The sequence below is a fragment of the Phocoena phocoena genome, chromosome 10 (genome assembly GCF_963924675.1).
Source record: "Phocoena phocoena chromosome 10, mPhoPho1.1, whole genome shotgun sequence".
Classification (NCBI taxonomy): domain Eukaryota; kingdom Metazoa; phylum Chordata; class Mammalia; order Artiodactyla; family Phocoenidae; genus Phocoena; species Phocoena phocoena.
Window position 1 is genome coordinate 47,626,626 of NC_089228.1, and position 14,704 is coordinate 47,641,329.

A 14,704-nucleotide genomic window follows, 5' to 3' on the forward strand; every position below is an offset into this window, starting at 1 on the left:
GCTCCTTTTTCTTTTTTCTAGAGCTTTGCTTTTTAACTGTGGAGGGTCTGTCATCCGCCTGGGGCTGAGCACTCTGGGGACTCTGATTTCTCTCTTGATGTTTCTGTAGGTGACGTTCCCATCACCCTACATCCTCAACTCTGACAACAGCTTCTGAGATCTGAATTACAGACCATCATTTTAATCGGACAAACCACAACTGAAACAAGCTTCTCTTTGGTGTCACGATGGCCGCCCAAGGCAGGGGAACTTCAGGCCTCATCCCCAGGGGTGCTGTTCTCCAGAGGCAGGAGGGGCACTTGACCGTGAAACAGGAGCCAGAGAGCCAGAGCTGGGGACAGGGCTGCAGTCTCCAAAAGAATCACCCTCCTGTCTGTGAAATTTTCCGGCTGCACTTCAGGCAGTTATGTTATCATGAGATGTCTGGGCCGCAGGAGGCGCTGAGCCGGCTCCGGGAGCTCTGCCGCTGGTGGCTGATGCCGGAGGTGCACACCAAGGAGCAGATCCTGGAGCTGCTCGTGCTGGAGCAGTTCCTGAGCATCCTGCCAGGGGAACTGCGGACCTGGGTGCAGCTGCATCACCCTGAGAGTGGTGAGGAGGCTGTGGCTGTGGTGGAGGATTTCCAGAGACACGTTAGTGGACCAGGAGAGGTGAGCGGCCAAGTCTAGAATGGCATCTGGAACCATTCTATACTGCTTGGGGTAGCCTGAGAATAGACATTCTCCATTCCCTAGGCCCTAAGCTGGTTTGCCTTTGGGATTCCTGAACCAGTGCCATGTATAAAGGGGAAAGAGTTTTGTGCTCCTAGCCTTAAACAAAAATGCAGATCCCAGCCACGCTCTGTGAATTGCTTTGTGAAGTGCTATGTCGTGAACCTAGCTGCAGCCTGGAGCTCCACAGAGTGCTCCTGACAGGCAGAGGATCCGCACACTGGTTAGAATAGGGAAGCATGTCAGGGAGAAGTAGCCCTTAGGGTATGCTGATAACATGGGCCCTCATTTGAGAAGTTCTCATTACTTCCTCGGATTTCTCCAAGTTACTGTGCTGTTTTCCTGCCTTTTAGGTTCCTTATGAGATGTAACAGTTCTGGGCCTCATCATCATTTTGTTCTTTTCTAGCTTTCCAAACCCAACTGGGATCTTTTTGCTTCTTTAATTCTATTTTTGATTTTCCCTACTTTCTGGGGTTCTCTCAAATTTTAAGCCAGGGTAACTCAAAAGGAAAAGTTGGAGAGTCAGCAGTGTCATAACAGTGGGAAATCTGGCTTCTAGGATCACAGAGCTAACTAGTTCAGTGACTATGTGTATTAGTCAGGGTTCAGCCACAGAAGCAAAACCAGTAGGAAATTATATATATACATACATATATATATTGCTAGAAAGTGACCTGTCGTTGGGGGAGTTGACAGGTCAAGTCAGAAATTTGTAAGGTAGGCCGTCAGAAAGTTCAGGCTAGAACTCTCAGGCATAGGCTGAAGCTGCTGTCCACAAAGAGAATTCGTTCTTCATGAACCTTCAGCTCTGATTTTAAGGCCTTGCAACTGATTGAATCAGGCCCATCCAGATTATCTGAGATAACCTCCCTTACTTAAACTGATTATGAATTTTAATCACTTTTACACCATACCATCACAGCAACACCTAGATTAGAGCTAAACTGACATCAAAAGACCATCACACCATGGATGAGTCAGTTCTTCCTGATGAGTCTCCAGTTGCTCCCTTGTAACTGAGCAGGATGGATTAGGGTCCCCTCTACTTTTCCTCCTTTGTGCTTTACCAGGGCAAACCAGTACCAGTGAAATTTCCTTAGTACCCAGTACATCATTTTTATTCAGTGCTTTTTCAAAACTGATTACATATCTAGGCCTAGGGAATGAATTCCAATTGATTGGAGTTCTAGGGCTAGACTTTTTCTAGAGGTAATAGCCAGTACCCTCTGACAGTATCAGATACATTGTCAGTCGTTATTTCCTTGTTTAAACAAGTAAACACAGGGATAAATCAACTATCAGTAGGGTCTAGAGAGCAGCTAGGCCCAACCACAGGCAAGGACAAGTGGTTGAAGAAATGTTTAGAGTGCTATTTAGTGAGGAGGGTAGAAGGAAATTTTCCCTATCTCCCGCCGCCTTTTGCTTAAGCAGAAGAGAATATAGCCTCCATTAAAACTGTCTTTTATCCAGGGAGCCTCAGAAGAAAGGTGACTGAGTCACAAACCCAAGAGAGTGACTAACAGTTGACAGTCAGGGCAGCTGAACACTCATGGCTCTAGCCTAGAAGTGGGATCTTTGGAATCCATTTCTTACTCTGCCACTGTCATCAGCTTAAGTTTTCTGACATAAGGACATGAGAACAGGACTATCTCACCTAGCCTGGATTCAGAAAATGTTTTTACGACTAAATGAAAAAACAGGCGTTTTCGTGGGAGTTTGCCAGGAGGAGATTAAGGAATGTCATTCTGATCAGCAGGAGTGAGCGTGTACATGTGTGCACATCGGGGCTGGAGAGCGTGGTAGAGGCATCCCTCCTGGGCTGCAGAATTTACAGAATGCTTTTATATCTTTTTTAATTTGAGCTCCTAGCAGGCTTACAAGGTATGCAGATAGTAATCATTATCTCCATTTGACAAGCTGTGCAAACACGGAGAAGTTAATTGGCTCATCTAAGGTGACAGAGCTAGTAAGCAGTCCCTTTGTCCATGTGTGTGGGAACCAGGATTTTCCAGCTCCCTAGATTCTAAGCCACTACCTTTTCCCTAATGTCTTGTTGTGGAATGCCATCTTGGAATGAAAATTGGAATGGGGTTTTCATGGCCTGCGAGGAGAGGACACTTTTGAGTCCTAGGTAATGAATAGGAACTTTATCAGGATTTAATTGTCAGTGAATTACAAGGTTGTGTTATCACAGTGCAGTTAAGTTCTATCTTCTGCCAGTACCCACAGCTGCTGTATTTAAGAGCTCCAAGTCCCATTTATAAGAACCATCCATGGGAGAGCTGGGGAACCCCAGACTGCAGGGAGCCTCTTGGACCTACCATTCCATTGGAGAGATATACACTAAAGGAGAGAGCCCCCTAACTTCTCAGCAGATGTAACCCAGTAGGGCAAATCCATGTGTTTTGTTGAAGGAGAAGTTATTTTCACCTTATGCTCTGCTATGCACATGCCAGAGTGAATGAGCTTATAAATGTGATTTTTTAAAGATAATCAACAAGGACCTGCTGTATAGGACAGGGAACTCTGCTCAATATTCTTTAATAACCTATAAGGGAAAAGAATCTGGAAAAGAATGAATATGTGTGTGTGTATAACTGAATTGCTTTGCTGTACATCTGAAACTAACACAACATTGTAAATCAACTATATTTCAATTTTTAAAAAGTGATTTATTGGGCTTCCCTGGTGGCACAGTGGTTGAGAGTCCGCCTGCCGATGCAGGGGACACGGGTTCGTGCCCCGGTCCGGGAAGATCCCACATACCGCAGAGCGGCTGGGCCCATGAGCCATGGCCACTGAGCCTGCGCGTCCGGAGCCTGTGCTCCGCAACGGGAGAGGCCCACGTACCGCAAAAAAAAAAAAAAAAGTGATTTATTTAGATAATGTTTTAGATTTTCTGCTCCAAATGCTGGTACAAGTAGTAACCATGAGATTGTGAGGAACTGATTTGATGACAACAAGCAAGGGTTAGAAAATAAAAGGTCTGTGCTCTGAGATATTCTTGAGGTCTCTAAAGATTGGTGTTATGTGATCCTATTTGACTTTTCTTTTTAAATTTTTTTTTTCTGTTTGACTTTTTGTATAAATTTTTTGGGAGAGATAGTACATATTGAAAACCAAGTTTGCAGATAACTCTTAGCAAAATATTGAGAGGAAGTCAGTCAGCAAATATTAATTGAACACCACCATTGGGCTAAGCATTGTTCTAGGAGCTAGTGACCAAGACAGAGTGCTCACCCTCAAAACGCTTATACTTCATTGGCAGAGAAATAGACAATAAAGGTGTAAATAAGATAATTTAAAGACTAATGTATGCTCTAGAAAACATAACCAGGTAATTTGAGAGAGTGTGACTATCCTTGCTTTGTCAGTGTGGTCAGGGATGGCTTCTCTGAAGAGGAGACACTTTGGCTGAGAGAAGTTGGAAAAGCTGAGGTTTGTCAGCTGCTGTTCTGGGGTATTGCTCCAGCTGTCGGCCTCAGTAGCATTATTTGTGCACATACAGGTACATACACCTGTCACTTTTTACTTCCTTGGTACTTCTGATTGATCTATTCTGTAGGCTGAGGCCCTAGGGAGTGTACTGAATTACTTTCCTAACTCCTTTTTCCAGGGGGTTCTTCATAAGCAAATGTGTGTCTGAAGCACTGACACGGAGTGGAAATGGTTATATAATCTGGTCTTGAAGCTCCTACTGAAAGGATCAACAGAGGGATGGCAAATAGGATTGTAAGCTGTAGATCCTGCTTTGGCATTTTTGCCCCAGTTGGCTTACTGGTGGGGCTAGAAGGACCCTCTGGCTCTTCTTTCCCTGGCTTCCTCTCGTGGGGGTGCTTCTTAGAGGTTTTGGGTTCTGTACCTTCAAGGATGCTCTTTTGGACCCAATTTTATTTCCTTGTCTCTAGGTTTCAGCTCCAGCACAGGAACAGGAAATGCATTTGGAGGAGATGACAGCCTTGGGTGCAACAGAGGAATCTCCTCCTACCTCACTCCTCAGTGAGGGTTCGGCACCCGGAGCCCACCAGGAGCCTCCTGGTGACCCTGGGGCACACCACCACCTCCCCAGTGGGCACTCTGGTACTCACTCCCCCCGCTTTGGCCTTAAGTCATTCCTCCTTCTCTCTTTTGGAGTCTCCTTTCCTTCATCTCCCCATATCCCACCCCATTGGAGTCCCTTATTGCCCTGCCCTGTGTCTTCCTTCCCTAGTGACTTTGTTCCTTTTGCTTATTCTCCAATCATTCGTGTATTTAGCACATTTTTGTCAAGCACGTTTCACGGCAAAGGCACTGTTGAGGACCAGAGAGCTGTAGTATGCCGGCACTGCTTCCAAAGAGCTTGTTATCTAGTTGGCAGAGAGTCAGTCCTAAGTGCAAGAAGAGGCAGCCTCATAAGATACATGTGAGTGATATCTGTCCGCAGGCATTTGGTGCCGTCACGAATGAGCCATGTGGACATTGTAAACGGTGAGCGAGATCATGGAGGGCTGGAGCAAAGACACTTGCTAAGTGGGAGTTCCTTGGACCCCATTGAGGTCGGGTCAGGAAGGACGTATTTGGGAGCCTGGGGTCTGCTTGTGCAGGGCCTTTGGATGGAGGCCAGGAAGATTTTGGGGGCGGGGGATTGAAGCGTTAGAAACAGTATTTCAGAAGGATTACTGTGGCACATGAGCACTGTGGGTTGAGTGTGGAGACCAGTGACCGGGAGCCTCACTAGGAGGCTAGTGTAGAACAGATGTGAGGCACTAATTGCCTGAGTGGGTTTGAGTGGAATGGAAAGTGATAGATGTGACACGTATTTGAACGAAGAATCCATGGGACAAAGGAGAGGAGGGAGAATTAGCGGGTTTTGGCCAATGTTTGGAATCACTGAGAAAACTTGGGAAGTCAGGAAAGGAAGATGGAAACATGCACTTTAGACACTGAATTTCAGGTGTTGTGGGACATCCAAGTGAAATGTCCAATAGGCAACTGGAGGCTTGTGATATGGGTCTCAGAGAGAACTGACAGCTTAAGAGCAGAGATTGGGAGTCGTGAGATCTCTGAGAGAGGGAAAGGGGAAGCTCTGAGGCCTGAACGCCTGCAGTGTCCTTGATGAGAGGGCAGGTGCAGGAAGAGAAGCCAGGGAATGAGGGGCAGAGAGGTGAGGGGGAGGCCAGGCAAGCTGCTGCTGGGGAAGCCACGGGAGACAGAAGGTGGTCAGAAGTGTAGCTTCCTTCCGAGAGTGGGAGAGAGAGGGCTGGAAGGAACCGCCAGTTCGGTTTGAACGGGGACCTTCTTGCCTCCAGGAAAAGTTCACAGCTCACAAAGGATAATGCCTTTATGGAACAGGGATGAGGGTCCGTGTGTGTGGAGCCACCTGGGTTCTCCTGAATCCACTTGCTGGGATACAGACCTCATTGGAGCCAAGAGCAGGGCTGGTCCCACTCAGAGCTTTCTTTCCTCCCTCAGCTCAGCATGCTTCCCCGGTGCCTGCCCTTCCCCAAGTGGGGAACGTAGGAGACCAAGCAGCGGCAACTGTGCTCCGGATGGTCAGGCCCCAGGTGAGCTTCCTGAGTTCCAAGTCTGTGGCCCAGGAATAGCTAGAGCTCATCTCCGGGCCTCTGGCCCATTCTGAGTCTGCTCCTGTGGCTTCCCCTGGAGCTGGTCCTGTCCTAGATTTGTCCTTTTTTTTTTTTTTTGGCTGCACCCCACGGCTTGTGGGATCTTATAATAGTTCCCCAACCAGGGATTGAACCCGGGCCCATGACAGTGAAAGCACTGAGTCTTAACCACTGGACCACCAGGGAATTCCCCCTTTTAATCTGTCTTTCCCAGATTCCCTCCCCCCACCCCGCCCATTTTACCACCAGATTCCCCGACCCTGTCCTCTTGGTGCCCCTAATGACTGCTTTCCAGGCTGGGAATGTCCCTGAGCAATAGAAGCTTGTCATTCCAGGAGGCTGCAGAGTTCGAGTTCCTGTCTGTGGACTATACTCAGAAGAAGTGGAAAGGTCCAGCACTCAGCCAGAAAGCAGCCCTGTACCGGAACATCGTGCCAGAAAATTGCTGCAGCCTGGCTTCATTGGGTAATGACTCTGTTACCCAGTAACTTAGAGTCAGCCTTCTTTACATATTCTTTGCTATATTCTTTTTCTTTTTTTAACTTTTTATTATGAAAATATAAAGAGACAAAGTGGAGAGAATAGTATAATGAACCCCTCTACATCATCATCCACTTTAACAGTTATTAACATTCTTTTTACTTTCTTATTAATTGAACTGGGCTGGTTTAGTTAAGAGTTTGTTGTTGGAAGGAATAGAAAGCCACTCAGTTGTAAGCAATGAGCTAAGTTACTTACAATAAGGCTAAAGGAATGGAAACCTAGAACAAACTGACCAGCTAGACCAGACTTCGGGAAACAAAGCCTTGCAGGGACTTGGGAGCCTGGGAGCCACAGCAGCAAAAGTGAAAGGATTTTTACACCGGTGTCGTAAGACAGCTGTGCTCTGTGTATCTGTTTTCTCCTCCCTCTGATACCCATTCTCTTCACTCTGAATCTTTTGTCAGAGCTCGTTTTTAGTCATACTTTCTGTTTCCTCACACGTTCTGCTTGCTTTGGCTCCCGAGGGCTTGCCTTCTCTCCATGCATCATTTCATCTTGGGCTTCTACTTGTAATTTCCTTCATCTTGTCCTACCTTCAGTTCAGAATTTATGTAGAGAGGAGCTCCAAGGGTGGTTCAGCCATTAAATAACATCTTTGTTTGAGCAGAACTTTGGTCCTTGCTGCACAGAGGTGGATGATTAATCTACAGATAAGCCACACTTGGGTCTAGTGCTTGGCCCTGTTCCAGTCACCTGTTGTCCATCATGGGATGAGCTGGGTTGTTTGACACAAAGCATGGTTGCCTCAGCTTCTCCTTCAGAAAGACTGGGGCAGGGCTGCTTCCTGGAAGGGGCTGTTGTCAGGGCAGGTTCTGGGCTTGACCGGTCTAGGACAGTAGCCTACTCTGGAGAGGGTGGGCTTAGAACTGAGAGATTCAGACATGTACAACTTGCACACACTAAATTAGCATGAAGGTTTATAGCCCTGAAGTAGATGTCATTGAAAGGAACCAACATTTTTAGGTTAAGCTATAACCATAATTGCTCTGCATTCTCCCAGTTTTTGTACTGAAAAATCCTAGAATTTAAAAGCAAATATTCAACTGCTCACTTTCCTTATGATTCCTGATTATCAAGATGCCAAAAACATGTTTGATTTATATTTCAAGTTATTGATGCCATTCTTAGTTTTTTTGGGGTTTTTTTTGATGTGGACCATTTTTGAAGTCTTTATTGAATTTATTACAGTATTGCTTCTGTTTTATGATTTGGTTTTTTGTCCTAGAGGCATGTGGGATCTTAGCTCCCCAACCAGGGATCAAGCATGCACCCCCTGCATTGGAAGGCGAAGTCTTAAGCACTGGACTGCCAGGAAAGTCCCTATTAGTTTCATTTATTTACTTATTTATTTATTTATTTTTGTTGGTGTTGGGTCTTAATTGCTGCGAGCGGGCTTTCTCTAGTTGCGGCTTGTGGGGGCTACTCTTTGTTGTGGTGCACGGGCTTCTCATTGTGATGACTTCTCTTGTTACAGAGCACGGGATCTAGGTGCACAGGCTTCAGTAGTTGTGGCACGTGGGCTTCAGTAGTTGTGGTGCACGGGCTTAGCTGCTCCATGGCATGTGGGATCTTCCCGGACCAGGGCTCAAACCCGTGTCCCCTGCATTCTCAGGTGGATTCTTAACCACTGCGCCACCAGGGAAGCCCCATTCCTAGTTTTTATAGGAGTGCAGTATTGTACTTACCAGTCAGTGCTCCAGGGACTAGGGGGTGCCCAATTTTATAGCTTTGCTTTCCCCTTCAATACTTTTCCCCAGTATTTCTCTACCCATGGATTCTCCAAATCTTGTCACTGTCCTGTTACACCAGAATCACTCCTTTATATGCACTTTTCCCTAATCATATCCTCATAATATAAATTTCCCTTCTACTCTCAGGTTTGCCCACATTGTTTCTCATATTTGATTTGAGGTATTTGCCACCACTTTCTCTCCCCAACATCTTTGCTGAGAAGTGTGGAGCCATACAGTGTCATGGTTGGAAAGGACCTTAGAGTTCATCATTTTACTAAAGAGATGTCGCATCTAAGTGACTTCTGGAAGATCACACCATGCTTTACAGTCTGGTCTCTTGCCTTTCAACTGGCCTGTTCACCTGGCCGTGCTGGCTCAGCATCCCTCTGTCCTGATAGCTCTTCTTCTGCCTTCCTCCACTGACCAGCTTCCCCTCATTGTTTTTCTGTCCATGAAGAGAAATTTGAGCTGTTTTCTCATTTTCTCTCCTGTTCTCAATGTGTCTCCTCATTCCTTACCCATAATATGAATTTTTTTTTAGGTACATAGGCTCCTGATAGTTCATTTCCTCAGTAGGGTAAGAGTGAGTAACAGTTGTTTTCTTCTTTCTTTTGGCAGCAGGTGAGAACAGGATGGAGAGTTCAGAGTTGCCTCCACAGCAGGAAATTTCTGAAGAAACGGAGTCATCTGATAGGACCTCAGGAGTACTCTATGGAGTGATTCCTGGAGGACCAGAAGCTGGAGATGCCTGTGAAGAGGCTTTAGAGAAGCTAGAAGTTCAACCCTCAGGTGAACAGGGGAGCAGACTGAAGAGTGATTTCTTGGAAATAACACAGGAGGATAAAAATAAATGCACAAAAGATGAATGTGATGTATATAAGGAACTTGAGGAACATCCAGATCTGTCCTCAAGTCCTGCAGAACGTCAGGAAATTCTGAAGGGACAGAAATTCTTTCACTGTGATGAATGTGGCAAAGCTTTTAATCGGAGTTCTCACCTCATTGGGCATCAGAGAATCCACACTGGAGAGAAACCCTATGAGTGCAATGAGTGTGGCAAGACCTTCAGGCAGACCTCTCAGCTCATAGTCCATCTCAGAATCCACACAGGGGAAAAGCCCTATGAATGCAGTGATTGTGGAAAGACCTATCGCCATAGCTCCCATCTCATTCAACAACAGAGACTCCATAATGGGGAGAAATCATATAAATGTAACGAATGTGCAAAAGCTTTCACTCAGAGTTCTCAACTCATTGACCACCAGAGAACCCATACTGGGGAGAAACCCTATGAATGCAATGAGTGTGGAGAGGCCTTCATTCGGAGTAAAAGCCTTGTCCACCATCAAGTACTTCACAGTGGTGAGAAACCTTACAAGTGTAATGAGTGTGGGAAAGCTTTCTGTTCTAACAGAAATCTTATTGACCATCAGAGAATCCACACTGGGGAGAAGCCTTATGAGTGTAATGAATGTGGCAAGGCCTTCAGTCGAAGTAAATGTCTTATTCGACATCAGAGCCTCCACACTGGGGAAAAACCATTCAAATGCAGTGAGTGTGGGAAAGCCTTCAATCAGAACTCTCAACTTGTTGACCATGAGCGAATTCATACTGGAGAAAAACCCTTTGAATGTAATGAGTGTGGTAAGGCATTCAGTCTGAGTAAATGTCTCATTCGACATCAGAGACTTCACACGGGTGAAAAGCCCTATAAATGCAATGAGTGTGGAAAATCCTTCAATCAAAACTCACATCTTATTATACACCAGAGAATTCACACTGGTGAGAAACCTTATGAATGTAATGAATGTGGGAAGGTCTTCAGCTATAGCTCCAGTCTTATGGTACATCAGAGAACTCATACTGGGGAGAAACCCTATAAGTGCAAAGATTGTGAGAAGGCTTTTAGTGACAGCTCACAGCTCATTGTGCATCAGAGAGTTCACACTGGAGAGAAACCCTATGAATGTATTGAATGTGGGAAAGCCTTCAGTCAGCGTTCTACTTTCAATCACCACCAGCGAACTCACACTGGAGAAAAGCAGTCAGGTCTGGCTCGGTCTGTTTTTTAAGATGTGATTCTCTAAGACAGCAAGGAACTCTGAGTTAAGGTTTCTATAGAAGAAGTATGCTCACCCTGGTCTCCTCTTGGAACCACTAATCAAAGTGGATCATTCCTTAAACGTTCTCTGGTGGTCACGAAGGTGGGAGAGTGGGAGTAACAGTACCATCCTTCCCCACTAAGGACTACACATTTCATGTGCTTGTAGATTTCTTTCCTTCTTTCTTTTATTTCATCTGTTTAAAAATCTATCTCATTTCTTACTTAGGTGTCCCAAAATCAGAACGTGTACTTCTCAAGAACAGAGGTATTTCCTTATTGTGTTCCACTTCCTCCATTTTACCATTTACATAAAGTCATTCTCCAAGGTACTGATTCATTCTTTCTTTCTCTTGGCTGTGGCCCTCCTTATCTACTTTTTGAACTTCTAATATAGTCCCTCATCACTTATGTTCCCTGTCTAGAAAATCTTTTTTCTTTTCTTTTGCTAATATGTGTCCCTCAGAACCTGCCAGATCCAACTCATCTCTGAAAGACTTTCTTCTTCAAATACGTCTTCATTCATCTTAAACTGCTATTCATTGGACCTCAGTGCTTTGACTTAGCTGGTGCTATGTGTACAACTGTTGTTAAATTGCATTGTAAATTATTCTGTATTTAATGCATATGTGTTCATACCAACTTATAGGCTCTTTGAGGTTGGATATAGTATCTATTTCTTTTAGTATATAGATAATTTCATATGGTAGTTTAATAAATACCTTTTGAAAACTCAGCTCTGTAATTGAATCATCCTTAAATTGGACACAATCTCCCCTCCCCCCATCCCCACCAGACTAGAAGCTTCTAAAGATAGAAGTGACATCTCTTCATAGGATATCTCATATAAAGCCCTCATTGATATCTTCTACGTGTACCCCTGGAAGTCTCACTATTGTTACTTCATTATTGGTTTCTCATAAATATTCTATTGGGTTTAGGAAGTTTCCTTTTTTTCCTATTTTTTTCTTTGTTTGTTTTGGCCATTCTGCACAGCATGCAGCATCTTAGTTCCCTGACCAAGGATCAAACCCACATCCCCTGCATCTGAAGCTTGGAGTCTAAACCACTGGACCACCAGGGAAGTCCCTATTCCTATTTTTAGAAGCAGCAATATAATACAGTAGTTAAGAGAATAGATTTTTGTGCCTGGTACTCGAGGTTCAAATCCTGACTCCTTACTTTCTTACATGTGTGATCCTGAGTAAGTCATTTAGTTTCCTTGTGTCTAGCTCTTCCATATATAAAATGGAGCTACCTCAGGGCTGTGAGGGTTAAATTAGTTCATAAGTGTAAGGCACTTAGAACAGTGCTTGGCACATACTATACCCTATAATTATTATTATTGTTTTGTATTTTGAGTTCTTGTTATGGTTTTTAAGTTCTACCTTTTTTTAAAAAAAATCTGTAATTTCATGGATAATGTCCTTTATTTTTGTAATTTTAGGGGGAGCAAGTTCCTAGATAATTGAAATTTCCTTGCATTCCTGGAATAGAATCCATTTGTTAATGTTTTAAGTACAGAACCAAGTTGAATTTACTAATAAGGTTTTGCCTGCCTTGCAAAATGTATTTGTTTTTCTTTAATTACTCTGGAAGAGTTTGAATAATGTGGGAATTATTCTTTGAACAGTAAAAATAACTGGGCTTGATCCATTTTGGGGGATGAGGGAATTGAGAGGGACAAGTCTTTCTTTTTTTTGTCCTGCCCCACCCCAAGAAGCATAAATCTTTAGCAACATTTTGATTTCTTCAATTACTGCCCTCTAAGTTTCTACCTCTTTGTAACTTTTGGTGAGCTCTATCTGGAAATCATCCTTTCTACTGGACTGTCAGAGAGTGGCATAAAGCTGCACCTAGTATTCTGTAAAGTTCTTTCTTTTTTTTTTTTTTTTTGTGGTACGCAGGCCTCTCACTGTTGTAGCCTCTCCCGTTGCAGAGCACAGGCTCCAGACGCGCAGGCTCAGCGGCCATGGCTCACGGGCCCAGCTGCTCTGCGGCATGTGGGATCTTCCTGGACCAGGGCACGAACCTGTGTCCCCTGCATCGGCAGGTGGACTCTCAACCACTGCGCCACCAGGGAAGCCCTGTAAAGTTCTTTTATTCTCTTTTGTATATGTAGTTAGAGCTGTGTTTCATCCACAATTTTTTTATGTAGATTTTATTTAGTTATTTTTTTTTTAGGCTGCACTGGGTCTTCCTTGCTGTGCGCGGGCTTTCTCTAGTTGCAGCAAGCGGAGGCCACTCCTTGCTGCAGTGCACAGGCCTTTCACTGCAGTGGCTTCTCTTGTTGCGGAGCACAGGCTGTAGGCCTGCAGGCTTCAGTAGTTGTGGCTCGCGGGCTCTAGAGTGCAGGCTAAGTAGTGGTGGCGCATGGGCTTAGTTGCTCAGCAGCATGTGGGATCTTCCCAGACCAGGGCTCGAACCCGTGTCCCCTGCACCGGCAGGCGGACTCCCAACTACTGCGCCACCAGGGAAGCCCCATCCGTAATGTTTTACATTTTGGTTTCCTTTCAGTTTTCCTTTCATGATTGCCAAGTTTGTGGGGTCTTTTTAAGTTTTTTTTTTTTTTTGATGTGGACCATTTTTAAAGTCTTTATTGAATCTGTTACAATATTGCTTCAGTTTTATGATTTTTGGTTTTTTGGCTGAGAGGCATGTGGGATCTTAGCTCCCCAACCAGGGATTGAACCCACACCCCCTGCATTAGAAGACGAAGTCTTAAGCACTGGACCACCAGGGAGGTCCCTTGAATATATTTTTTTCATATGTCCTTTCACTGCCTTAAGTTGCAGAGACTTTTTATTAGCCTCATATTTCATTTGTCTTTTTCTTCACTAATCAACAATATTTGCCCCAAGATAGGGAAAGTGGGTTTTCCTTGAATTGCTTTATATTCTATTTGCATGCTGTTAAAATTGTCTGTTTAGACTTGGAGCTAGAAGGTGAGTTATAAATTTATATTACTAATATGCTGTGCAGCAGTAAAGAAGTAAAAGAGCAGCTCGACATTTTGCTAATCTGGTTGCAAACCTTCCGCCCAGAGCCCTCTTTTCTTTTTCGCTCAGCCTTCACACTATGGGTACAGCGGAGGCTCCTTCCATGTGCTCTACCTGTTGTGAATAGCTTTGTTTTAAAAGAAAATGTGGAAAAACCTTCAGTCACAACTCAGACTTTATTTTACCTCGGCAACTCCAAACTGAGAAAAGAAACTATTCCTGAGATAAGTGTGAGAAAACATTCAGTTGTGTGAAACATCCACCAGAGACTTTATGCTTACAAGGAAGTCTACTTATTCGTGTGTGGGAAAGCCTTGGTTATAGTTTATTTCTTGTTTGGCATAACAAAACCCACCTGGGTTATAATCTGTTTTGGATTTTAGAGGGCAAGAAATCATCCAGAGCTTCTATTATTTTGTACACATTTTTGAAAAATATTATTCCTGGAATAAGTGTAGAAAAGCTTTTAGTTATAGCACATGGCTTCTGCTCCATTCATGAGTCCACAATGCAAGTAAAGAATTACAGTAAGCAGTGTGATAGAGCTCCCAATTTGTTTTTAAAAATCAAAGTTTGGGACTTCCCTGGCGCTCCAGTGGTTAGGACTCCATGCTTCCATTGCAGGGGGCACAGGTTCGATCCCTGATCCAGGAACTAAGATCCTGTATAATGGGCGGCACAGCCAAAAAATTAAAAAAAAAAAAAAAAAACAGACAAAATTTATACCCAGGAGATAGTTCAGGTGACCAAATATGGTGGTAAACGTGTTAGGAGCTGGACACTTACCCTCTTACCTCTTAAACACAAAGAAAATATTCCACAGCTATATTCTGCATCCCAAACCCTGGTAATTCAACTTCTAAGACCAGTAGGAAAGGTCCAGAGATTTTGGGTGCTGACAAGTTGACGAGTACTGTCCCATGCTGGAAGACATTTCTGTGAAGTTGTCGACCTCTTGGAGTGTTACAAAGGATACTCTAGGTGTTAGGGACAAATTGTGAATACCCACAGGG

At 44.3% G+C, this 14,704-nt stretch overlaps 1 protein-coding gene across 1 annotated transcript in view; it reads left to right on the plus strand.

The window, feature by feature from the left end:
* The first annotated feature begins 227 nt into the window (after positions 1-227).
* LOC136129873 (zinc finger protein with KRAB and SCAN domains 7-like) overlaps positions 228-14,704 on the plus strand; it is a 29,370-nt gene continuing 14,893 nt past the window's right edge. Inside the window, exons 1-6 of the mRNA XM_065886219.1 lie at positions 228-650; positions 4,621-4,792; positions 6,164-6,255; positions 6,651-6,780; positions 9,213-10,589; positions 13,976-13,990. Coding sequence (XP_065742291.1) covers positions 228-650; positions 4,621-4,792; positions 6,164-6,255; positions 6,651-6,780; positions 9,213-10,589; positions 13,976-13,990 — 2,209 coding nt within the window. The remainder of the gene's footprint in view (positions 651-4,620; positions 4,793-6,163; positions 6,256-6,650; positions 6,781-9,212; positions 10,590-13,975; positions 13,991-14,704) is intronic.